Below are 27,428 nucleotides of genomic sequence, written 5' to 3'. Positions count from 1 at the left end.
TTATCTGCTTGCAAGTATTCGATGCCAAGACGTGAAAAATGAAAAACAAGAATTTGTCTTTTATCACAGTTAGTGTTTCACTCCCTATGAGTCCATTTACAGTTTTGAAAAAGGCTAAACTGGCTAAATGTCTGGAAGTCTGGAGCTGGAGGCCAGTCAAGGGTTTGCACACTGAGTTTCGTTGTGTAGGCAGAGACAGGAGATACGCTTTACCAGCCTATTCACAAATGCCATCTGGCACCACAGTCTCACGTCTATATGGAAACAAGTACAAATGAGTTTTTCCACAGTTTTAGCAAATGTACAAGTCTTAGTCACTGTTCTGTATGTTTTGTTAAAGTTTCACTCAGGTAAAATATAAATTTCTACTCCATAAATGTTTTTAAAAGGAACCCATTTTGTCTAAAAGTAATTTTAATCAATCTCCACTCTAAAAACACGATGACGCTGTATTCTGTAGAATAAAGAAGACACAGCTGTTGCAATTTCGGCCTGTGAAAAAGAAAATTATTTCTCTTATAATCCACATAAAACATGAGTGCTTTTCATCATCCTTCAGAATTGATCCGTCCTCCTGCTTCTGGTGTCCTTTCATTTCTCCTTTGCTGTTTTAATGAAAGAAATTACATGTGTACTTTTTTTTACACCAGTAAAAAGAATGATTTATTTATTTTATTTTATTTTATTCTTTTAGCCAGGAAGGTCCCTTTGAGATCTTTTCTTCCAGGGACTCCTGGTCAAGATGGCAGCATAAGCAATTTCTATGTATTTATTTCTATGTATTTTTAGCGACAAATACACCGCAAAAAATAGATAATGTCATATATGCATGTACCATATCATTTAGCTGTAAATGACAGATAATATTGTCAGCTTCTGTTTGCATTTTCTGCATCCCTTTGATGCAAATGTTGTCTGTCTTAGCCAGGCGCCCCCCCCCCCATTTGGACGCACGGCAGAGTTCAATTACCAGTAAGAGCGGAGGGCAGACGTTATTTCTGCTCCTGCCAAAGCAGCTGATGATCACGCTCTCTTTTCTCCCCCGTATGAAAGTGTTCTTTGCATTTTTAAATCACCCTGAAATGTAGCAGTGACATGGCTCATATCATCTGCAGCTCTGAATCTTATACCGATGCTTTCTTGTATTTAGCTGGTATGCCCAGGACATCACTCGTAATTCATAGCTCCTGTAATATCTGAGCCTTCCTGTTTCATTCTGTTTTGCTTCAGATATCTATTTATGCTGCCACTTTTATTTCCTCATATTTCTGTCCTTTGAATGTGTCCATTCACAGCATTGATTTGCCTCTCTGAATCTCTCTTTTGCTATTCTGGAATCTCATCACATCCTGAGACAATTTTCATACATCTTCCTCGTGTTTACAGCACATTTTTGTCCTTATAGCTACACAATTTTGGATGTGCTGTAGATGATGTAATGCCATTATTTTTGCATCTATTTGAGGGAAATTGATTTCCGTTTGGATCCACCATAGTTTCCCAGAGAAACACATCCCTGAGAGCATCAGTCTAATGCAATGACCACTTTCTGAGAATTTCTTTTTTTCCCGCTTCAATGCTAACAGGTCCGTAATGTGACTGTCGATGGAGGCTTTGGTTCCTGGTCAGGTTGGTCTACATGTAGCCATAATGACGGAGGCAGCGCAGGGTCCTGTCTGTGTCGGACAAGAGCCTGTGATAACCCCGCCCCTCAGTGTGGGGGCCAGCAGTGCCATGGCATCAGTGTGGAGGTCGCCAACTGCTCCAGGTAAATTGTCCAGGAAAAGATCTGTAAATCATCTGCTTCTGTCTTTGTCAGCAATCTATGAATATGTTGTACTTTATTCTGTGTATAGAAAGTGTGGTACAGTAAGGGGGTAAAATAATTTATTCCCTGCATCCTCACACCTGCTTACTAGAAATACACACACAATTAATTTGTTGCTTGTTGCGTATATTCAGTGTCAGTTATTTGGGGCTAAAAAGTGTTGATTGGGTGTTGTTTTTCTCATTAAGCTGCTATGATACAGATTTTTACACTGGCAGTGTTAAAATTAACTGAGATGCTGCTGCTGTGTATCAATCCTGTGCTCACTAAACAGGGCTTGTGAACATATCCTTGCGTGGATGATACAATGGGGGCGGCTGTGGCTCAGAGGCAGAGCGGGTCTTTCCTTAATCGGAAGGTTGTGGGTTCAATCCCCGGCTCCTGGTGCCACATGTCAAAGTATCCTTGAGCAAGATACTGAACCCCAAATTGCTCCTGATGCCGTGCATTGGTGTGTGAGTGTGTGTGAATGTTAGTTTCTGTTCGATGGACTTTGCCGTGAATGGGTGAATGTGAAATGGTCGTGGTCGGAAGACTAGAAAGGCGCTATACAAGTACAGATCCGTTTACCATACGACGTGTAAGTGAATCTCTATCAGAGCTACAGTTTGACAATTAGAGTAGCTGATAGCAATGCAATGTAGGTTTGTATGTACATACACTTCCAATAACCTAGCACTAGAGCAGTCTTTAGCATTTATAATGTCAGCCACAGCCTCTGGGTTTCTTCTCATTGTGTCAATTATTGTACCGCCATTATGGATCATGTAGCAACCAAGACACCAAGTTGCATCTTAATGCAGTATCTAAAGGTCTTGTCCCTCATCTGTGATGAGGAATGGGTTCTCTGTTTGTGCCTTTATTTCTTCCCAAACAATATCTGTCAGAAGAAAAAACAGTCTTATGTGACTGGAAAAATATGAGGTATTTCTTCAGTCCATGTTCTTAATTAGATTCATTTACACCCTCACACTCTGAAAAACATATGGCATGGCTCAGCTATGAGGAAACAAAGACATTTCAAATGGTGTGATCAGCTCATGATATTCATGTGACTTAATCATTAATATCTTCTTGCTATAATCTTGTTGTGTCCTTCCAGCTGCCATCACTTCTCCATCAGTGGCTAAAGTATCTTAAGCTGATGTTGCTCTATGTGTCTCCATAGAAACGGAGCTTGGACTCCCTGGACTTCTTGGTCTCCCTGCAGCACCAGCTGCGGCATCGGCTTCCAGGTCCGCCAGCGCTCCTGCAGCAACCCAACCCCCCGCCACGGCGGGCGAGTGTGTGTGGGCCAGAACCGCGAGGAGAGGTACAACATACACACACACACACGTACATGATGATACATTCACTCACATGTACTGATTAAAGCCAATACATGTTGCACATGGTGCATTTGGATTTGTTAACAAAAGAAAATAAAAACGCATTTTGTTCCATAATTTGCAACCTGCAGTTTGGAAGTATGACTTTGTCTGTGACTTTTTCTTTTCTTTTTTTCCTCAATTCTGTCCAACTTTGTGACAGCCAATTAAGGAATGAGTGGGGTAGGCCTGTGTTTGGGTAATTATCTGGCTTTCACACACAGACTGAGTCTGCGTTTTGAAGCTTTGGAGGCTTTGGCGTAGAATAATCGCCTTTTTAAAGATGTTTATGTGGTTCCTAAGCAACCTTCAAGGCCTGAAAAAAAATCAGTTCTTCAAGGATAGAATATGTGAAGAAACACAAAGAGACATACAAAGCAGCCCAGGTAGAAAAGGTCAAGCGCTGAGAAGTTTTGCTCGTCTCTCAATTTGTTGCGGTTATCTCAAACTTTAGTTCAGTGTTTGCCAAATCAGAAAACAACTCAGGGAAGCTGTGACAGCTTCCATGGTGTTTGAAAATTATGCGAGAGTGGCACTTTACATTATTTCAATTCCTCCTTAATAGGGTGGTGTTTCTTAATGAACTGAGACATTCTTCCTCCGTGTTACCCAGCATGCTGATCTTTTTCATTCAACTTCCTGCCGTTAACCAGAGGTGGAGGCAGAAAAAGTGCAAATAAATACAGTTCAGAGGGTACAGGGAAGGAAAACGGAGAAATAAATTGCCAATCGTTACCACGGCAACAGAAACAGCATTGCGATGGACGAGTAATTGGATACGGCCTTCAAGGATGAACCTCATATTACATCCTTTTTCCTCCTTTTTCTGCACTTTTTCATTTCCTCTCTCCCTCATCTAACCTCACACTTTTCCTTTTTCTCAGTCACTGATGCTCCGGGTGGAGCAGTCCTTTTCTCAAGGACTGCTCCACCCGGAGCTCTGAGGAAAATAAATGGAGTTACCACCACAGTCCAGTTACTCAAGAAACCCACACCAAAAAAACGCTGGCTGGCACTGAAGACCACAGGAGACCTAGAAGCAGATTTTGCCACCCCCTCTGTTTCTTTCTCCAAGCTTTAATCTCCTTTGTTTCATCTGCCCTTCCTGTTCGCAGTACTTGCTCTGTTCAGCTATTTAAAACACCTTAGGCCAGTTAGGGGCCAGCTGTGAGGGCTGGAAAAGAATCTTTGTAAGGGAGAAGTGAGAGGAGAGGAGTTTTTGTGTGTATGGGTACGTGTTCGTGTATGTGTGTCTGAGAGAAAGAGAGACAGATAGACAGACAGACAGACAGACAGATGAACAGTGGGGTAAAGCGATAGAAGGAGAAAATGTGTTAACAGATGAATTATGCAGTGTCAGTTTGAGTTCGCCTGAGGGAGAAAAAGATAGGATAGGGATGCTAGAAAATGTTTGCGTGTGTCTGTTCAATATGAGCATGTCCAGGTGTGTCAGGCATGTATCACCAGTGCTTGGAAAAACTGGGGAAAACTTCTCATTGGATGTTCAAACCGTGTAACGGTGTCCAAAAACTTCCACCACATCTGTTGTTTATAGTTACCCATGTGTGAAATAGGTAAAGTCTTCTGTACAAGCTTTAATCCGCATAGCATGAAAAGGACTGGCACTTTATCAGCTTTTTGCTCACTGAACGATTCTTTTAATGCTGTGAAGGGCTTTTATTTTATGGGGCACAGGCCTCCTTTTCAGAGGTGTTAGGCGTCTGCAGTAAGCCTCACTACTCAATTTGGTCTTCCCATGTTACCTCGAGTGCCCTGTTTGGATTAATGCACAGGATTTATGTTCAAACATGCATGCATGCATATGGTGTGAGCTCACATGTACATGGTCACACACGGTATTTACAAAACTAAAAAAAGATTTAAAGTCCAAAACTAAACCTCTTCTCTCACCTCTTTTCTGTGTGTCTTTTAGCCAACAGGCTTCACATAAGTTTGGCCCTGATTGTTTGCAGCAGGCAGAGCTTTTAAAGATAAAGCAAATGTTCTGAAACCGACTGTGCACGGCAGTGCTGTGGGCTTAAATCTGGCTGGTTAATGCCGGCATTTATGAACCTTCTGTTGGTATTTCCCTTAGCGGACTGACATCGTCCACACTGCTTACTCAGCCTATAGTGAGTAATTAGCAGCGTTTTAGTCCCATCAGCTCTGCGTGTTTTTAAAGAGAAGAGAAAAGGATAAGATGGACTAAAGCCACTGATTTGTCTGAAATGATTAAAGTGTGTATGGTGATGATTTTAAAGCTCTAAATCTGCTTCAGATTGATCGCAGGAGCTTTTGTGTTGTGGTGCTGCAGGGGTATTTTGTGAGTTCATACAAGCATGTGTGCATGAATTTCTATCTGTGTGTGTGCGTGTGTGTGTGTATGTCTTTCTCCTTGTGAGAGATTGTAATCCACACTCTTCCTCACTCCTCCACACTCCTCTTCCCCGCTGTATCATCCCACTACAAGCACACAGATTAGTAAAAGTGGAAAAGAACACTCTGCTCTAAGGATTCTTACAAGCGGGGTATAGAGAGTGTAGCTTTTGATTTTCCGTGAACAATAGCAGAGTTTTGGGGGAATAGTAGAATGGAAATACCCAGCCTGAGCCTCTGGAGGAAGGGTATAATGTTAAAGCTATTTTAACACAAGAAGACTCAGTTTTCCTCAAAAGGCAGTCACGTGCCAAAAAACAACAAAATAGCAATAAAAGCAATTTTATAGGATGCGTCAAAGTTATAAAATAAATTATATGGCTCTAATAAGCCTGGCAATCGGCTGTCGTTATTGTATAATGGGGACTGAGTAATTAAGTATTTTAGACATCGCAGTAATCCTGTCTTGTAAAACGATGTAATTAGAGATGATGCATGCGTCTTTGTGGCTTTTTTAATAGGCTATGTCAATAAATTATGCAAAATGCATATGCACGTTCATTAAGATTTGAGATGGAATATACTTTTATGCAATACCGCCATACACAGCAATATGCATAAGACCTGTCTCTCGTGGCATCCTTGTTCACAGTGTTCACCATGTTCACAGCACTTCATGACCACATCAAAGAGATATGTTGGGGTCTGTTAAAGTTTCTTTTTAAGTGCAGTTTACACGCCTTCGCAGACATCCCTGTCTTGTGGAATGAACTCTTTGTAGCTATTTAAGTTTAGTGGCAAGGTTTCAAAAGTGTGGTGACGTCTTCAGTGCCCTTCACATATAATTTTGGTGCCCCGTCAGATAAAGTAGCCATTCTATTTTCCGCAGACAACTTGAAAGACAGTCATACATTATCCAGCTGTGTGTGCCCAGTGTAAATTAAGCTCTATTGTCAAAATACACAATCCAGTAATTACAATACTTAAAGCTGCACTCGTGATTGTTTCATAATAACAATGGATCAAATGAGTATGTGCAATGTGAAAGGGGTCACTCGTAGTGACAAATCCACAAACATCACCCGTTACCTTTAGCTCTACAAAGCGTCTTTAGCGTCTTTCAGCTCATTGTTTTGATTTTTGGGCCTGCAGCTTTAATGACTTGGTTCCGTCTCACTCCTCTCATCAACCTCCTCCCTAGCAGCTGCTGTCAGAAAATAACTTTGATAAACCCACTGTGAGCCCACCAACAAACAGCAGACATTCATAGTTAGCGATTATCTGATGAGTATTGCAAAGCATCTAGCCACTAAAGAGCAGAGTTAAAAAGACTGTGATAGTACTTGGATTCAGCAGATGGCCAGAAACACGACTCCAAATGAATCTTAATGCTGCTCCATAACTTGTAGATGTGTAAATAGACAACAGACACCCTTATCCCAAAGGCCTTATAAGGTGATAATATGTCAATGCTATTTTTAAAGCTTGTTATGTTGCTTCCAAGTAGCCAAAAAAAATCATGAAGGTGTAACCTTAGATATCCCATATGGGCTACACACTACTCTGGGCAGGTATATCTTATTGTTTGATTCTCCACAGAGATTTTAAAGCTTTATTTATGTTTTTAATGTTTCGTGATTGCTGGTTGTGTGGTTCTCTGACAGTTCTCAGAGCTAGATCTCTTATATCTCAATAAGTTAGTTATTGGTTACACTTTACTTTAACCCCCCAATTAAAATAATGTGGTAGTGTTATATTTTATATTATTGCAACAGTGTTTTATAATATTTATATATTGATTATACACCAACCTCCACTTTTTCGGTGCCACAGGAGGCATGACTGCTATGTTATAGGGTGTTATAATCCATTTATTGTATGTTTATATACGGCTTATATATGCAAGTGTCTGAAGTCAAGAGTTGCTGTTATATCTTTTTGACCCCTTGCTTCCTTCGCAGGTACTGCAATGAACACCTGCCCTGCCCGCCGCATGTCTACTGGTCAGCCTGGTCGGCATGGGAACGCTGCACCGTGCCTTGTGGCGGAGGCATCCAGTCACGACGCAGAACCTGTGAGAATGGCAACGATTGTCCCGGGTGTGGTCAGGTATGTCACACAAGACAATAGCTCTCACATGCACCATCTTTATCTCTGTCTTTCACTCTGTCCATTCATTGTTTAGGAACTCAGCTTAAAGTAATCTGATGCGATGAGCAGTCAGCGGTGATGAAACTGGAACATCTAACATGACCAAATCCCCAGGCTATATTTATAAAGTGGCAAGAGCCATCAGATTTATTACCAAGACCTATTTAATACCACACACACACAGTAATCACTCCACATATGAATAGGCTTATTTCCTGCCGCAAAGCTTTCCCCAAAGCAGGGATGATGCAAGGAAGTGTTGCAATACGAGCATTCTCCTTGTTGACAGAATTATGTGATGCTTGTGTTATTTCTGATGCTTTTTTCACACACAAACATACTCTCTCTCTCTCTCTCTCTCTCTCTCTCTCTCTCTCTCTCTCTCTCTCCTCCCTCTCTCTCTCTCTCTCTCTCTCTCTGTCTCTCTCTCTCTCTCTCTCAAATCCACAGTCCTGGTAAAAATAAAAGAGAATGAACATGATAGCTGTAGCTTCTCGTGTCCCTCTTGGAAATGGATTAGAGAATATGGGTCAGGGTCTTGGGCTTGGATGCATGGGATCCTTGAACTGTATTTTTGTGGGTTTTCTTTTAAATTTGAGAGGAAATTTGACTTTGGATGATTTAAGGAAAACCTTAAATTGGCTGGTTTAGATGTAAGGTTTAGAATTAAGAAAATAATCAGGATTACACATTACACATGTCACGTCTTTGATTCTGCATTTATGTAAACATATATATGTATGTGGAATATAGACACATTCATTATGTAAATTTAAAGGGATGTTGGATGAAATTTGTTCAAATAAAAAGAAAATTCTCCCAAACACTGAAAAGGCATTCAACGACCCAAATCACATTTAGCTGAAAAAGCGCATCCCACAGGTTGTGTAATGGCCCGTTGTGAAGCTAAATAATACACTGCCAGCATTATGAAACATCCCACACAAGGCCTTGCAACCTCAAGAGCATATATAGTATCTGATAATTACCCATGACACATTAGTAGCTGCAGAACACCCAAATGAAAAGACTGACCTCCCATTAAGTCACAATTTAGCACTCACACCATATCATCTGCTGCTACGTGTACCCTTACTTTCTCACTCACACACACACACACACACATTCTCATTCTCATCAGGTGGCAGCTGTCGTATTTCTGTCATTGCGTAGCGACCATTATCCTCACTGAAGCATCTTGGGAATGCAGCCTGCATTCCTGGAGGAACTCAGTTCAGGAAAGTAAAGTGATGACGAGCACGAGGGAATCTGAGTAGCTCGTCGCTTCTGCTTCCAAAAGGGGAAAGCCTGTCTTAGTTGTGGGTATTTTTGACATTTGGAGGCAAGCTCAGGCTCACTCAGCGGGAGATGTTAGAGATAGTTTTTATTGGTGTCAGGGGAGGGGACAGTTTTGTAGTGATTACAGACAAGGAAGTGACAGACTAGGGAGACCCGAGCCAGGTCAGTGGGAAAGGTCAAGCGAGCACCTTTTATTAACCCAGCACTCTCTGTTTGTTTCACCCACTCCCTCTCCTTCCTTTTGACTCTTCTTTTCACTACCGCTCCTGGACTTGTTGTCCCTTTTTGTTTTGTTTAGTTTCCTCATCGACTCCTTTTCTTTGAACATGGCGACATAGACTTAATTGGGGCCATCTCAGCCACCAGAGTTGTAATTACATGCAGATTTCACAGACACCTTCTCTTTCCCAGGGAAGACTTTATTTGGACAGCTTGGCTAACTCGTATTATAGCCGCATATTTACTCAGATCAAAGAAACATTTTATGCCTTTCATTTACAACTTGGATAAGGCGCTTAATGACACAGCTGTTAATGTATAACAATTGCTTCAATGCACTTAAGAAATAAAGCTTAAGTGTTCAAGACAGGAAACAGTGTTTGAAACGCCATACACCCTTCCAATAAAATAAATTTTATAAATTTGTATGCAGCACTTGAAGATCAAGGATGATGGGAGTGCACTCTTTTAATTTCATCAAGGAAATTACACAAAAATGTGAAAAGTGTGATAGAGTTCGTTTTTTTAATGTGCCATCTGTCTGTGTTCTCTTCCCCCGGACAGATCCATGTTTAATTAAACAGAAGGAGACCACACACACATAATCTCACACACACGTTGCAGCTTCTGTCATCACAGCTACTTTTTTAGACCAGACACCCTACTGAGACCCGAAGAGATGAACACTGTGTATGTCTTGGTGCGCGTATGTATGTGCGCATTCTTGTTTACCTGTCAGAACTGATATTGCCGCCCCCACCTGTGGTCAGCTCCAGGCGTTTGCTACACATTAATCAACAGTGGTGAGCTAACATCTGCTTGATGTTTTACAAAGATGTCAGGCAGAGAATAAAAAATAAAATAGTTTTTGGAACTTTAATTTTAATCTAGAAAAGTATACAAAGATAGACCAATGTTGGTGATACCAGTCTCGGGTCAACACTCCTAACATGCTATAAAGTGAATCACTGAGCAAAAAACCTATTCAGTTGTTGTTTTAGTGATTCTTTATTGATCCCTGAAGCAACATTTTCTACGCTTATAACCTCTCCCCAGTGTAGCTCACACACAGAATAGCTGAAGTGAAGCAAGTAGGGATTCAGGTCAAGGACACTTCACTTTAAACAAAAGTGCCTCTACTGACTTTGCAACCCTACTACCCTAAAAACCTAATGTTGCCACTTAAATGATTAAAAGAACAAACTCTGTAGGTGCTTAATTTCCATCAAACCTGCCCTAATGTTGCCCTGTGTGTCATTGCCATAAGCCTCGGCAGTCTTATCATCAGGAAAGTATTTAGTCCTGAGGTGCCTGGTGCCTCATTTTGCTGATGCAAAAGGCCACATGACTGCAACTTCATCAGTCTGAGCCCTGGTCCATGCAGCGCTGCTACGTCTCTCTCGTTTCACTGTATCTGCATTACAGGTTTGAATCCCTAAAGTAGCTGGCAAAATCTGGGCTGGAAATAAACAAGCGAGGCTCTCGTGGCTCGGCAGTGATGTACTGTACCACAAGTACAGTACTTAACCCCATCTTCTCCTGTGTGGTGACTCAAAAACTCTACTAGAAAAGAGGATGTGAGCTTAGTCAGCCAGCCTTGGATGAAAAACATTTTTTTTCCAAATCAATGAAGTGATTAGTCATTATTCATCAGAGGTTAGGTGTTCTGAAAAAGAGGTAATTAATACAAAACATTTAGAAGGTAAGTAGTAGTGTAGTGCTAATAGAAAATGATTCATTATATCAATCCTTTTGATGCACACTATGTTGAAACCCATGTACTGTTTATGAAGTCTGACTGAGGAGTTGATTCAGAGGTAATCATTGTTAATGAGTATAATAGAGAAAAAATCTGTGACTTTTATTGTAAATGGTGGGACAGTCCCACCATTGTTATCACCTATGAGGACTCATTTGTTTGATCTCTAGAAGCAGAAATTAACATAGAAAATCATCCACAGACTTGTACAAAGTAACAGCTCAGAAGTATGTGGTGAGGAAATATGACCCTGAATATATAAAATAATGGCAGGCAGTGATGCTGAGCTGAAAGCACAGTGTGTTGAATGTGGTGAAATCCTGTCAAATGAGGAGCTAAAACCATGGGAGCTCCAGAGACACTTAAACACAAAGCAACTGGGATGTGTTAGGAAGCCAAAAAGAATATTTCCAGTGGGACGGAGCTTCAGGCACAACAGAAAGTCATACATGAACATTAACAACACAGTCAAAAGCCACTTGCTATATGATATATTTATTTTGGTCATTTCACCTGGTGTAACACATATTTACAGTTCTTTTTTTTCCTCATTTTTTGTCATGTTTTGTTTGTTTTTTTATCATTTATTTAGAGGATGAGCCAGTGGGCCTTGAGTTACAAAAGCTTGAGAACCTCTGTTATATAAGGTGATGCACTGCTGTAGATGACACTACCCAAGAGTATATAAAGTAGTTCAAATGAGCTCAAGCTTAAAAAGATGCAACATGCACATTAATGCAGCAGCAATATTAATCCAAAAACATCATATATAATCGTAAAACACTGACCACACAGGGACCATCAGAATGAGAATACATTTTGCTGATACTTACACAGTAAGCTTGTGAATGCAGGACTTATAGTGGAGTATTTTCACAGTGTTGTACTTTTACTTAAGTTTGAATATTTGATAGCGGTTAAGGCATGTACAATTACAATAACAGTATGTATTGTAAAAATACATGAAAGAGAGACTTCAACATTTAAAGAGCTACAACCCCACAGTAAATGACGTGCTGATATTCTCTTTTAATTCCTAGTATTAGATGGAAGAAGATTTGCTTCACATATGTGAGTCAAGAGAACTGTGGTATTTCCTACTTTATACTACATCAAGTACATCAAAAATATCTCTCACATCCAAGCATCAAAAAGGACCATTCTTCTCAGCTGAACTGCACATCTTGACTCTCCCTCTCAGAGTTAAATAAGTCAAATGTGGGCCATGCAGAACTGACGATGCGCAGAGCTGCTTAATGACACTGAGAGCTGTTCTATTTACCTGCGATAAAGTCAGTAGTGCAGCCGAGCTGTGAAATGAAAGTTAACAGTGTTTGCGTAGGCAGACTTATGTGTGAACACACCTGTGCGTTTTTTTGTATCGTGCAGTGTATATGTGTGTGTGTGTGTGCACTGGTGTGTAGCCAGGAAGGAGACCTGCTCCTGGCCGACAGCAGGCTTCATTATGGAGTCAGACTGGTGGTGAGACAGAGAGAGAGAGAGAGAGAGAGAGAGAGAGAGAGAGAGAGAAGTCAGTGTTTGACAAAGTGTGTTGTGGTCTGTGCTGCTAATTGAACTGATGTGTCACGCAGACTTGAGGAACATTAGGACTCCGTCTCCGTGGACTCGACCACGATAGATAAAGATGTAGGCACAGGAGAGGATTAGTCAATCTCGCATTTCACATCCATTTACTTCAACATCGGGACACTGGTGTGTACACGTAGGCATCCTATAAAGACTTTCTTCTCCCTCTCACTTTCTTCCTCTTACACACACTCACCGCTCTCCCAGTCCAATAAGAAGTATAATGAGTGTAATGATGGTAGGAGGCTGAAGAGGCACGGCTCCTTATTATTCACCTCCCACAGCAGTCCAGACACCACAGAGAGCCTTTTGTACCTTCCCTTCAAAACACACACACACACACACACACACACACACACACACACACACACACACACAGTAAAGACACACAATGTATTTCACTCTTCACTCCACATGCATGCATTCTTCAATAAAAATAAGGAGTGAGGCTGAGGGCTTATACTTCCCCAGCACTCAGACACTATGCTGGCACAGACACTCTTTCTCTGTCTTTTTCTTTTTTGCTCTTCTTCCTCCTCAACTTGTACCCCCTCAGCCTATAACACTTAAAAAAAATAAGCAGAAAGGGTCTGTGGATGGAGACGGAGTGAGATAGGAGCTCCCTGAATCCATAACTCAGCCATGCATAAACTTATAAACATGCACGCGCTTCACACACACACACACACACACACACACACACACACATACACATACACACACAAATCAGTGCCAAAGTGCCAGCCTAAAGTCAAACTTTAACTGTGTAGTCAACTTGACACATGCATGCACACACAGCCTTGCACATACACACACAAACCACCGCTTCCATACTGACCAACCAAGCAGCTTGTTTGTGTGAGGCAGTAAAGATGCTATCAGGCGTCCTCCTACCCAGCTCTCCTGAGCTCCAGCCAGAAACACATTACAGTGCTGCCCGTCTCTGAGCAGCTGCCTGTTAAAGGTGTTGCGCAGCATAAAATCGCTGCTCTCCATTTGCCCATAATGCATATCACCGCTCTCGCCGGGAGGGGCGCGGATATGAGGCAAAATCAGCAGACTAATTGAATCCAATTTTGTGTTCCACATGCCACTTGTCACATTCGACTGCTTTCCGCCATGTTTTCACTTTCCGTTAATTTCCCTGAAATTGAGACGGGAGTGGGGCTGTGAGTGAAGAGCACGGGATATGTTTCCTGGTTTTTGTTGTTTTCTTGTAGTTTTATTACTTTGTTTTATTGGCTCACCATATGAACTGGACCGAGTGAGATGAAACATTTAAATAGCTTATTTCGATCAGCTTCTTTTGCCCTAGAGTTTTATTCAAATACAGTATGTCTCCTTCCACTTATTCGGCAGCACATTTACATGCCCAACATGTAATGTATGCCTAAGATGACCTATTCACTGCTCTGGCTCAGTGAATGTCATTTGCTTGTGGGTGTATGTGTGTTGGGGTTATGGTTTTTTATGGACAGAGCTATACTGATGTTTATCTCACATCCTCAAGCCCATTTTTAATGCATTATTCAAAACGTTATAAAAATTGCCACTCTCAAAGCAGGGGGATTGTTTTTGTTATTACACCAGATTTTGTATTCACATGCGTTGCCAATATAACAAGGCTCTCTTTTCTGCAGGAAAAGACAATAAACTGTCTACTGCCCTTCAACATTTGTTATTGGATGTCATATTCTACAGCAGGGGGCTTTTTTTTCATATCATGGCCCTCCAGGTGGTGCAGGGATGATAGTGGGGACAACCGAATCTTCATGGCATCACGTGATATTCTCACCATCCCCGTTTATTAGCATTTTTTAAATTATGATTATTCAGGTATTTTTATTGAATATTTTAAATAAAAGTCAACATACTGACTCACCGATACTTTAATCAAAGACAGTCTTCAGTAAATGCCTATTCCCTTCGACATAAATAAGTAAGTAAGGTCCAGATTAATGCAAATATCAAACTCGTTATCACTGAACAGCTATTTATCGATTTTTTATTTATTTATTTAACTCCTCTTTATCTTGAGTTTAATCCTGATGCATTTTAAATGGCAAACAATTATCGACCAGAATTATATCTCAGCAACCTGTAACATGAAATAGCAGAGAGAGCAACCGAATATATTGTAGTTGACATCTTCATTGCACTCAAAATAAAATAGTTTCAGGTAGTACTCAGACCTGCATTGTTGTCCCTTCGTGAATTTTGTTTTATTCATCAAATAAACTGCACTCTGCTGGATTAAAAAAGCGCTTTCACTAGTTCCTATTTTGTGATTTTCCACCAAATTTAAGCAAAAAATTTGGCAAAAACAAAATCATTTGAAAACCTTGAGTATATTGAAAATATTTATGTAAGGTTCTAGTGCATTTCCATACAAGGCTGTGAGCCACAGAGCTTCTGACGTTTGTTCAATCAATGGGACATTGTCACATGTACACTGACCACCTCGCTGTACGCTGCATATACTTTAGCTGTAGTTGATGTGGATGCCTTCAGAGACCTTGAATGAGGTTCAGCTTTAAACCCAGTAATTATCTCCTTAGCCCTCTGCATCAACACTAATCCTAAGAGAGTACAGGAAAAAACGCTCACCAGACAAGCCTCATTAAATATTTATTGTGTTTGGCCACCATCAACTACTCACACAACAAACACCCACAGATCGTTTGCCTTTTTTCCCCCCCATTCATGCCATGTGTTGCTGTCGCTGTAGGCGGCGGCGAGACGCTGAGGTGGACTTTTTTTCTTCCTTTTTGTTATTGGTTGATAAGCACAGATTGTGGGCCGGTCTGTGATGCGTGATGATGTTAAATATTAATGTCTGCAGATGATTACTGCGCTAGATGGAGAGAGGCAGGAAGTGCTGTGGAGGTGACACCCTCATTCATCACGGGGGCCCCTAACAGAATCTAAATCCTCCCTGTGTTTTTAACCTTGGTACCCCAGGGAGGAGAGGCATGGGGAGAGGAAAGGAGGAGACAGAGACGAGGGGTGGATAGGGAGAGACGAAGAGAAATGAAGCAGAGGCACCGAGGCAAACGGAAACAAAGAGAGGGAGAGCTGACACAAAGCGAGTTATGAACTGTGTGTGAAAAGGAAGGTGAAAGAAATATAAAGATGGATAGAAAGTGAGACCAAGAGAGAGCATAAAAGAGGAGGTAGGATGGTGAAAAATAGACCTGCATACTGTATAATGTATAGTACTCCTCTCCTCAGCTGACCTGTCAGCCTATCCCATGTGACAGGCTGACGGATGTGCAGAAAGGAACTCTTATCTTATTTTGTCAAGGTCTGGCAGTCACTCAAGGGCTATTCAGCATAAATAAACAAGTGTGAGGAAAATGGCAGGCATCTCAGCTTCTCTTCTGTGGTGTCATTTTCTCCAGACGTATCACTACTTCCACCTTCTTATTTATTTAGCTGGGCACAAACGGGGGCTGGACTACATATTACCCTCCTATTATCTCCTTGAATCGCATCATATATAGCACCACAGAAGAAGCACTCTTTTTTTATTTTTTTATGCAACCACTTCTCCAAATAGAAGTTGGCTGAGAGAAGTGGAGGCAAAATATATACTTATGAGAGTTCTGAATGAGACTCACATATCATACTGTTAGAGCTTCAGTGCTGCGTTTTTCATTTTTACTGCCTGGCTCTCGAAGCCAGATGCAGATGGTAGAAAGAGTTGCCACTATTGCTTTCTTTTTTCTTTCCCCTCCACTTCTTCACCCCTCTTTCCCTATCAACTTCTCTATCATCCCTATTCCTCCTCTTTCTCCTTCCTCTCCTCCATCCTTCCCCCTTGGTTATAAATTAAACCTGATCAATGACCTTCTCTGCCTGGCTTGTTTTCCTCTTGCTGTGTTCGGCAAGTGGTCTAATGGGAATGCATCGTTAGTCGGTGTGTGCAGGCAGAATGGCAGGCTGTGTTGTGTGGCCAGGCAAACACGGCTTGGTTGGTTTGTACAGGGGTATTGTGGGGGATGAGCAGTACTGGATCTGGCAACATACAGTACAGTGAACCGGCCAGAACTGGAATCAAGAGGCTTTCTAGGATGAATGATGATAAAAGCTTTGAAAAGGCTGTTTATATCCTCATAAAATAAGCTGTTTAATTTCATATTAGTCACTGCTGAGAATTTCAAAAGCCATTGTCCTGTCCATTATTATGCTTGGGAAATACACCAGAAATTTCTGTCTGAGCTTGTCATGTTTAATTATTGCTTTAAATGATTTGTGATTATCACCTCCTACGCTTAGACGTGGCAAATTCACCTGCCTGCAAACCTGCTTGCCCTGAAATAACACTGTTTTCCATCTCTGCGATTGCAGGAGTACCAGTCCTGCAACACCTTGCCATGTCCTGACCTGAAGAAGACCACACCCTGGACTCCCTGGACGCCCGTCAACATCTCCGACAACGGTGGCCACTACGAGCAGCGTTTCCGCTACACTTGCAAAGCACGCATCCCAGACCCCAGCATGCTAGAAGTGGGCAGGCAGAGGATCGAGATGCGCTACTGCTCCAGCGACGGATCCACCGGCTGCTCCACTGATGGTGAGTGCAGAGTGGAAGAGACAGATGGTCTCTTTCCAGCTATCTCAGCCTCTGGATGTGTCTGTGTTATCTCACTCCAACTGGCTTTCTGTGTCTCTGCAGGCTAGTTATTGGCCTCCTCGCCTCAAGCCATTCCTTCTCTCTGTCTGTTGTTCATTAGATCTTCCTTTCTTGCTTTTTCAAACTTTTCCCCTCGCTGTCCTGAAAAAGTTAAAGGAGTGCCATCTTAATCATCTCTCATGTTTACGGCCCTCCTCAGCTTTATCAGCGGATCAGAGCATCAGACATGTTAATGAACTTCCAATCCACAAAGCCGATCAGCAGTTTACAACTAATTTTAGCTCTCCCACAATATCTTTCACTCACTAAGACACGAACACGCCCAGATGCAAATGCTCAAGCTCAAATTATAGTCTTGCAGAGAAGCACAAACACACAGTCTTTATCCATCATCCCGGCTATTCCCTTCTGCACCACACAGTCTCAGTCAGCCACACCCCGGGTGAATTAAATGCTGTAAACGTTTGTACAAACAGGCTGCTAATTGACAAGTTGTTTATGTTGTCAAGTGGAAGGATCCATATTAGAGGGGAGACAGGCGGCGTGGTACCGCACCACAGCAAAGAGGCTTCGGATACAGATGCAGCAGTTAAAGTTTGTTTATGGCGTCGCTCTTTGCCATAGAGGGAGACGCAGTTGTTGTTTTTTTAAGGGCTTTAGTGTTACTGCGGCGGCCTCCCATCACTTTGAGTTCTTCTGTGTCTCTGGGTGGTCTGTCGCTACTGCACTCACATGCCACATGCTGCGGAAATCACCGGGGTTAGCCCTAATGTACACTATCAACAGGGTTTTCTCTCTTCTGATCTCACTCTTCCTCCTCGTTTCTGATTATTAATCTCTGTCTCTCCTCCAGCGCCGTCACTGGTACAAGTTGTTCCTTTCACACTTTGAAGCCAACGCTTAAATGTTCCTGAAGGGTTTTAGATGAGTGCTGGCAGGCACAGAGAAAAACCTGACTGGAGACTCAAAGCCTTAAGAGGAGTGACAGCCACACATCCAAGACATTAGCGAACAAAGACTATAGCTTTAACAGGTCTGTTGTGTTCCTGATTAGCGAGAGGAAGCAACAGACACTGTGTGTTTCATTAGAGGTTGTCACCAGGAGCCTGACATCAGATTATCTTCAGTGTTAATTATACCAATTGCAAAGGCTGAGGGTTCAGCAGTCACTTTTGGCAACGTGTCAGTCTGTGTTGTAGGATGTAAGCAGCCTATAGGCTACAGCAGGCAGATGGTGATGTATGAGCTGCGCAGTACAAGCTTCCAATCTCTTCAACAACCCGAGTACAAACGTGGTGTTATTTTCACAAGTTTGGTGTCGGGAAAAATAGGAAACACTGTTAACTCAGCTTATTAAGGTGCAAATTATGTACCAGCAATGCTGCAGGTTACAGTTAGACCCCCTTTTTTTCAGAGAGGAGGGTATATTTTTTCTTTTAATAGACCCCGACTCCATTATACACCCAGTGCCAAAGAGTATCAACAGGAGTGATTAGTCATGATGCTATTGCACTTTCAATTCCTCCTATATTGACATTTTAACTAGATAAGTTATTATCATCACTGCAGGCGGTATTGCTGCTCTACATTGCCTCAAAGCGTGGCCTTGTGAATATAACTATGATTTTATATGAAATCAAAAATGTTTTTAAATGTTCAGTAAAAGAAATTTCTTTTCAACATCAGTACTGGTTCACTCAATGATAATGTGGTTCTTCTTTTTATCAAAAACGCAACCTTGGTACGTTTGAGGAAAGAAAAAAACTTCAATGTAGAATATGAAACACTTTGTTCTCTCCTTAAAAAAAACCCAAAGGTTTCAGTCTAGTTGTAGTGTGCAGTATGAGTGAAAACAAGACCTATTAAGGTGTACGTGGCCTCGGTGTGCTACTCTCCTCTTGTGCCGCGCTGATTGTTCATCTCCAGACTTCAATATGATTCACTTCTCGGAGGAGTTTTAGGTCATAACTGTCGAAAAAGAGGATGGACTCCAGTGATCCACTTCTTTATTTCAACCATTATCAAACTTGCCATCCATCTGCTGGGCACTGGGGTGTGTGTGCATGGGGGCAGCTTGTGGTGCGTTTTTGCCAGTTTTTTGTGGGTGGGTGGATTTGTGAATCAGTTTGCGTGTGTGTACACATAGGTGTGTGTGTGTGTGTGTGTCCATGACATTTTTCCAATATGTCCTCCTCCCACAATCCACCTCTCATAGATGCATGGGGTGCCTGAACCACTGGGACAGCAGTTAACTTTGCTTAAAGCAAGCGTCCGCTGTAGAATAATTACCGCCACGGTGGTGGTGTGTATTGATGTCCACTACCGGGGCAAAGGACCTCAAGATCCCTCTGAGATGATGAGCACCCAAAAGGAATGGTGTGTCACCCGATAAAGATTTACTGTTTGGATCAGGCGGCTTGGTTTCGATTACAGCTCCACAAACAACCGGGGCTTTTACTTTGTAAGCCATTACTAAACAGGTTGTCATGGTTGCGCAAGTTACTCAAAAAATTTAATCAATTACACATTGGAAAATATTTAGATTAGTTTAATAAATACCCAAAAGTAAAGGTAATTAATGAGTCATTACTTGTTACTTATTACTCAGCCTGTAAACTGTAAACAGCTCCAAATCTTTTCCCACAGGTCATTTTTTCGGTATTTAACTTTTGTAGAAAAAGAACAAGATTCTACTGTTTAACAAGCAGCCAGCCAACAGCTGGGAGATATTTACTCACCTTCAACAGCCAACAATAGCTGTGACTGACCGCATGAGCAGCTCCTTTCCTTAACTATAACTGAATGTAGACAAAGCAAACAACATATAACATATAAACATTTGTCTTATTCTAGCAGAGACTATCCACCTCACCACATCTCTGGCATTTGCACTAAGCCAGCAGTCAGTCCTACATATCAATCCTCCATTAACCTCCTAGTAAGACAGCAAAGAAAAAGACCTGTAAATTGTCCAAGCCATGAAGACTACAGGGATTTTTAAGTGTATTGTCACTACTGACTTTTAAATTGTAATGCGTTATGCTTCTGAAAAAAGTAATCACATTATTGTATTCAACACTGCATATGAAGGTATATGTATGTTGCCTTCATTTTCATGTGTCTTAAAACAGTGAAGTCAAATATGTGCAAACAAAAAACATTCGCCTTAGCATTCAGGAGTAGTACGTTTACACTCTCCCTACAGCCAACACTGGCCTCCTTTTTTGTTTTTCTCATCTGAAACCGTTGCATGAAAGAGTATTTTGCTGTCTCGCCGTCGCACTGATGTCACTTCACAGCTGCTCAATAAAAAGCCCACTCTGCCATGTTGTCGAAGATCTTCTTCGCTTCTCCCTGATCGGGCAGAATGTCACTGTGTTTGTAGCTTTGAGCATCAGACTTATCAGATATATCTGACATTTGACGATCTGGATCGTATTTGAGGCGAGGTGCATGTTATTGATACACACCTGCAAGTCTCATCTGTGATGCACAGATATGAAAAATTAATCCCCCCATCAATGGAGACAAAAAGAAATGTTGTTTGAGATATACTAGCGACTTTCCCGACCTCTCCCCAGCTTCCCTTTTTCTTTTTGTCTGGTTGTCTCTTATATTAAGATCTCTATCTGTCTTTATTATGGAAGATAGATTATGAATATATGATTTAACCAAGCATTCACAATGAGCTTTTATATAACATACTGACTTGTTTCGTATCAGTGATCGTAGCTTAATGATAATGATGAGTTAATTACTTAAGATCTGTAGTGATTTAAAGACCTCTCTTGTCATGTACGCCCAGTGATTAGTCGTGTAGCCATTTTTCCTTTTTATCACATTTCACATGCCTGAATGAAAAACCAAACATTTGATCTTTTGCATAATTGCCTGCATAGACATGTATTTTTAAATGTCCATGAAGTAAAATCTTAGAAGCATTTTATAAAACATGGCTTTCATTTTTCTGCCCATTACACGGCTTTTCTCTTCGCTCAATAACGCCATATGTTTCGTATAATACGTATGCATTAATACATAATTAGTATTATTAGGTGGTGGTTTACACAAGGCAGTTGATTTCCATGTGTTCTTCTATGGACAGTGTAACAGTGTAGTATACCAGAGTGTCTTATTCAAAGAGAGCTCAGCTGAATTAAAGTTATTACAGATGCAAATGACCGTGCTAAACCCTGCCCCCCTTAGATACTGTTGCTATGCCTGTCATGCATTCTATCTTGATATGGCACATAATATGCAGTTTACAGTGATAATGGTAGCAGATGTACCACTGGTAATTCAAAGTCATTTTGAAATAATTTGTCCTTTATGTCAAACAGAGGTAGACAAAATCAGGATTTTCCATCTCTAGCTGCCGACCTTTGATTTTGTCAGCTGAAATGACAACTGTCCCTGAAAGGTGTTATCTAACGTTAGCTCCATAAATGTTTATCTCCGCTAATTCATTTTAAAACAAGACTCCTCTTAAATATGCACTTGATGGCTACATGATAAAACACAAAAAGTCACCATCCTCACCAGCTGGTGATGCACAGAAGACATGGAAATAAAGGAGCATTGTTCTTGGATTGCGGTGTAGAGTTAGTTAGTCCTATATGTTTAATAAGGGAAAATGTTTGATCAGACTGTCACAGTATTTCATTGTACATGAATGCTTTGAACACAGTATGTTTTCACTTTTTACTGTCAGGACTAACAGATTAAACACACTGTTTAATCCATTCTTTATGCTCTTGCTCAACCTCCAAACTCTTTCAATACCATGTTGAGAAATCCAAAGGCCTTTTGTATGTATTTTTGGTTGCTAAGCTATGACTGGACACTTTACGGGTTACTAACCAGCCTGCTTTAATAGTCTGCATACAGCTGGAATTCACCCTGCCACTGTTGCCAGGACTGAAACCAGCTACCTGTCTATCATTAGTCAGCCTCCAACTAAAAAAACTTCTCTGTTATTAGTCACTTTGTCTGTGCTGCCATAGGGCTGCACACTGCACAAACTGACAATTTAAATGATGATTTTTGTGAGGCTATATGTCTATGAAACAGATATGCATGTCTGATTTAATCAATATCTCTACATAATGCGAATGATTCAAAAGTGCAGTCGTTAGTTTTATGATGCAGCAGGAGTCATTTCAAGTTTAAAAAGGCTTTGAAAACAGGCATTCATCCAAGTTTTTTTTTTTCATTTACATCTCACAAAGACAGAAGCAGACACACTGAGGGAAAAGAAAGCACTGGAAAGATGAAAGACATTTCCGTAGAAGGTTGCGAGTATGTAATTTTGTTCAGGATGTGTCGGTGAGTGATGGCTTCATTTTTTCCCAGGGAGAAACGGTGGCGTGTCAGCAGCCTGATGTGTTTCACTTCAGCTGATCTGATATCAAGGCCAGGGTCTTCTCATGGGCGACAGATTAGTTTCTCCCACACGGATGTCATGAGCAGACACTGAGTAGACACAGGACAGTGCAGAGGGACGCCTCTGACAAATGACAACCATTCCAGTATCCTTATTGTCTTTTCTGTTTTTCTGTCCAGCACTCTCTGTTTCCGTCTCACTGTTTGTGAGGAAAGAAACATAACTAGTTGAGCTAATAAGTGAACAAACAGTTGAGTTATACTGGAGCCCTAAGGTGCCTGTTTCTATGGGAAACTGCGACAAAATAATGTGTATGCAAATTTAGATTTACATATACATATATATATATATATATATAATATTGAGATTAACATGTATTCCTTATTTAGGTCAAGTAGAAGTGAAGGTTAGTTTTCTCCTAATTTTTTAATTATCGCACATCTTGTTTTTCAGTAAGATTCAAATGGAAATCAACTGTATAACAATAGTGAGTGAGATAGAGGTTTGTGAGTCCAGGCACTGGTGATGGTGGAGGTGGAGTGAAGGCAGTAGGCGGGAAATAAAAGCTCTCAGTTGAATATCCCAAAAAAGGAAGGTGGTGGTGGGTTGCGTAATGGTAAGTCTGAAAGAAAGACAGAATCACAGACTTATGATAAAAAAAGAAAGTAACTTCCTTGTCAGATCTTCATTAAGAGTGGGTATCTTCAAGGATGTGGTTTTATTTTGAAAAACGTACACAATAAACATGTGTGCAGTTACACTTAATTGCATGTATTGCAATAAATGAAATATATATAAATATTTTTAATCTTTCTCTTCTTTTCTCCTTCTGGCTTAAATTGTGATATAGCTGCATCTCTTATGGCACAGCAACTCTTACTAAGCTGCTGATGATGACATCTCTCCGTATATGTTTCTCTATGCTTCAGTTAAATATGTAACCCTAGCCCTCTCCCAGATTACTGTCAGATGGAGTTCACAACCTTTTTGCAATTATCCTTGACACCAAATTTGCAGAGTGCCATTGCACTGCCAATGACATACTGCTTGTTTCACATTTGCCCCCAACATGGCACTCACTGAGTGGCACAGATTCTGGTGACACAGAGTCAACAAATTAGCAAATCAGCGTAGGCGATGAAAAAAAAAAACCAACTGCCTGTCAGAAAAAAATCTACTTTGTTGGCACAAAGCCACTCCTTGCTCAACATGCCTGCATGTAATTATGGCTCTGAGCTCTTAAAAACATCACAACAGAAGGTTTTGACAGTACCTTCTAATCAGGTTTCAGTAATAAAGATTAACAACACCCAAGAAAAGTTTCTGCTCTCACACATGCTGGCTTGGTGATGAGCTTGTCTTCGCCTGTCTTGTCTGACAGTGGTTCACTTTCCGCTTTGGTGCTTTTTTTGACCAATCAGACTGGATGCTACCTCAGAGTAGAGAGCAGTGCTGTGGTACTTCAAATTACCAGGGAGAAGGAAATGGCTGGCTTTCTTTGATGGAAGCAACCTTCCTTAGTTTGAAAAAATCAATCTGGTCTGTACTGTTTGTTGGCAATTTCAGGTTGTTGGAGTTGGCTCATTCTTTTGAAAGCACCTACAATTACGACAAACGCACACTTAAAGCCCACCACTGCAGCCAGCAGTACCAGCTGGTATTTTGTGTTACCTGTGATTGTATTGGCAAGAGGGATAAATGGAGAGAAACTGGTTTCAAATTCCCTCTCTTGATATATGCTTTTCCTGCTTTTTTCACTCAAGCAGTCTCAAGCAACAAAAAGCTGGTCATGAGAGCTGATGTGTAAGGGCTCCAAGGTCAGGCTTAAAATACATACTTGAAGTTACAAATTTATCTTAGATATTTAGTTTAATAAATGACTTAAAGCACCAAGTAAAGCACCAAGTATCGTGGGTTTTTACATTCCAACAATTTTCTAAAACATACCATAAGTCATTGGCTTCTTCTCCACTTTCCAACCAGTTGCTGGTTTCAGTTCATTTCACTTGTGGTGACTTGGATGTGGAAAGTAATCCAGCACAGTAAATATTTAGTTGCCTTAATTTTCTTGTCAAAGTTGTGTTATTGTTGCAGTTGTGTTATTGTTGCAGTTTGGAGCAGCAGGGACCATTTTCAATGCTCTCCTTGACAACGCATTCAAGGGCAAATAATCTGTCAAGAGCTGAAAATCCTCTATCATGCTTAGTTACATTGTCAGAAAAATCAAACTCACCAGACAAACAATAGGCAAACACAGACATTGTAAAAACAATAACTTGAGTCAGTTGTGTTGAAAGGTTTTTGTTTGGCAGCTGACGGAAATTGCAGATGGCAGTGATGGAAATGGAAGTGTGTTATTTGAAGTTAATGGTCTAGAACTGCAACCATAAACTGGAGTTTGACCTACAGCCTTGTAATGCCACAAAATAAACAAATATGGCTCATTCTAGTAGTAGGTCTAATATTGTGCTTTCAGTCCTTGTATCCTTATAAGACCAAAGATTACAGACAGTCCAATTAATCTCTACAGTAAGTGGGCAATGACAGGAAGTTTGAAGGTGCAGGTTTGGCCTTTAATCATTCTTTTAAAAAACGTGTCAAACTCACAAGCCTCGCTTCGGATGAATTCATGAAACATCCCACGACCTTCAGTAACGCCCTGACCTCATGTCCGCATGTACGTATATCCTAGGGCTGTATGTTGGCAAGAATCTGGCAAACGATGCAGGGGTTACGGTTCGATATATTGCAATATATTGCGATACTGTAAACGAGGACATACAGACAATCTAGGAAAACTGTCAAAGAACACATACTATACATACTAGCAGTCCGGGTAACAACAAACATCATAGCCCTCAGTTTAGATACAGTATCACCAATCACACTATTTCGCCATAGGACATTTTCCGATATTTTCTTACCCCCCTAGTATATCCTTGTTCTTGCTATTTGTGTGTCTGCATTTCTGTACGTGTGCACTGATCCCTTAGTCTTGCACCCTTACAAACTTTTAATTGGCTCTTCCATGAGGATATCCCTCTGGAGGGTTCTGGGTTGACCATCGCTTGGCAGACCTCAGGACAGCTCAGGGAGTACTGTCATATTGTGGCACTGTAAACCAGAGCCCTTATTTTATGGTTTTTATGGCATGACACATGCAAAAAAAAGCCAGAATGTTTTTTAGATATAAATATGGAGTGTTGGTGCAAACATTCAACAAAATAGGTTCCTCCACAGGGAGACATTGCTGATCTGATAGTGAAGGTAAAAGAGGAGGAGAAGGAGGGAGGAAGAGTAATGGGGAGTAAGTGTACGGTTCTGAATCTAGGACAGTCTGGAAGAAGCACTTTTTTCTCTCTCGGTGTGGTCCAGTGTTAGTCTGATGTTGATAAAACTCACACATGACAGTACATCTCTCTTCACTGCTTAAGGTTAGAGATGTTTCCACCTCTCTGTCTCTCATATCTGTCTTTCTGTCTGCCTGTCTGTCTCAAAGCAGCGTTGTCTCTCTGGTTTGCAGATGTCGTCTCCGTCTCTGCCACTATCTCGGTTTTTCTTATTTCCTTTCATCTCACTTCTTTCACTGCCTGCCTTTACAGTTGCCTATACAGTACATTAGATTGCACAGCATTGCGTGTGTGTGTGTGTGTGTGTGTGTGTGTGTGTGTGTGTGGCTTCACAGAATCCCTGTTCCTCCTATTTTCCAACACATGCATTTGTCTATATTCTCGCTTGCACACACAGGAGTTCATAAGTTTCTTTACAGCGTGTGTTGCCTTTGAGCAGGGTGTAAGGTTGAGCAATGGGAGGGAGGTTGGAACTTTTTTTTTTTTTCATGGCCCAATTTCTTTGCAGCGGGGACTATTGGATGTTGCGATGTGTCCTTCTTAGTTTCGGCCCAGCTCGCGTCAGGAGAGCAAGGATTAATTCCTCCGGCTGTGTGTGGTTCTTGTGCGGATCGATACATCCAGTCGCTACCTATTTGAGAGGGAGGGCACCACGCTGTTTGTTTTGGCGACGGGAGAGCAGGCCCTGTGAAGCAGCATTAACAATACACAGTACATCAGAGCAGTCTCAGGCCAAAGCTTGAGCAAGCAAAGTGAGCGCTGTGTATGTACAGTGGGCACTAGAGTGATTAAGTGCCAATGTTTGCATTCGTGCATGCCTGTATCGGTGTGTTTGTGCACGTGTGTCCCCAGATTCGGCTCTTCTCATGTGTATGTTTGCATGTATAAGAGGGATGATTATAAAGCACTCCACTCCACTGCCTTTAGAGCAGAACAGTAGTCCAGTCTCTTGGGCTACAGAAGGCTTGATAAAGACTACGGGTCACAGTGGCAGGCGGGACTGTTCGTGCCACTGCCTGCTCAGAATCGATAAAGAGCAGGAGCCTCGACGGGCCTGTCAACGCTCATGCCAGCTTGATGCTGAGGTGAGTCGGCCTGTGCTCTGCCAAGGTCGGCTGTAGTTATGAAGAGGTCGAGGATTTGGGCTAGGTAAACACACTGTCCTCTCCCTGAGAATACAAAGCAGCCGCGCCACGCTAACTGTCAGTGAAAAGAGCACGCTGACAAAACAACGAGGCCAGGTTGGAGGACAGAGAGAGAGGGAGCGAGACAAAAAGCAAGAGAAGGTTAATGGGAAAGATAGACAGAGAAGAAGAGAAGGACAAAGAGAGGCAGTGAGCAAAATAGATGAGATAGGGACAATAAAAAAAGATAAATCAAGAGATTAGAAGGAGAATCAGACAAAAAAGGAAGGTTGCTGTGGCATAGTCGAGTAGTTCAGACTCTGGATCCAGATGTGTTCTGCTGTTTCAA

General features: G+C 41.4%; 1 protein-coding gene across 3 annotated transcripts in view; it reads left to right on the top strand.

Annotated features, from left to right (window-relative positions):
* The window catches only part of sema5a (sema domain, seven thrombospondin repeats (type 1 and type 1-like), transmembrane domain (TM) and short cytoplasmic domain, (semaphorin) 5A), a 119,124-nt gene that overhangs the window by 77,935 nt on the left and 13,761 nt on the right, over positions 1-27,428 (top strand). For all 3 annotated transcript variants that reach the window (XM_051410954.1, XM_051410955.1, XM_051410956.1), the window contains exons 13-16: positions 1,587-1,768; positions 2,997-3,140; positions 7,533-7,680; positions 16,937-17,162. In XM_051410954.1, coding sequence (XP_051266914.1) covers positions 1,587-1,768; positions 2,997-3,140; positions 7,533-7,680; positions 16,937-17,162 — 700 coding nt within the window. The remainder of the gene's footprint in view (positions 1-1,586; positions 1,769-2,996; positions 3,141-7,532; positions 7,681-16,936; positions 17,163-27,428) is intronic.

The sequence above is a fragment of the Dicentrarchus labrax genome, unplaced genomic scaffold, assembly GCF_905237075.1.
Source record: "Dicentrarchus labrax unplaced genomic scaffold, dlabrax2021, whole genome shotgun sequence".
Classification (NCBI taxonomy): domain Eukaryota; kingdom Metazoa; phylum Chordata; class Actinopteri; family Moronidae; genus Dicentrarchus; species Dicentrarchus labrax.
The sequence above is the reverse complement of the archived record's forward strand: the minus strand, read 5'-3'. Positions and strand labels throughout refer to the sequence as shown.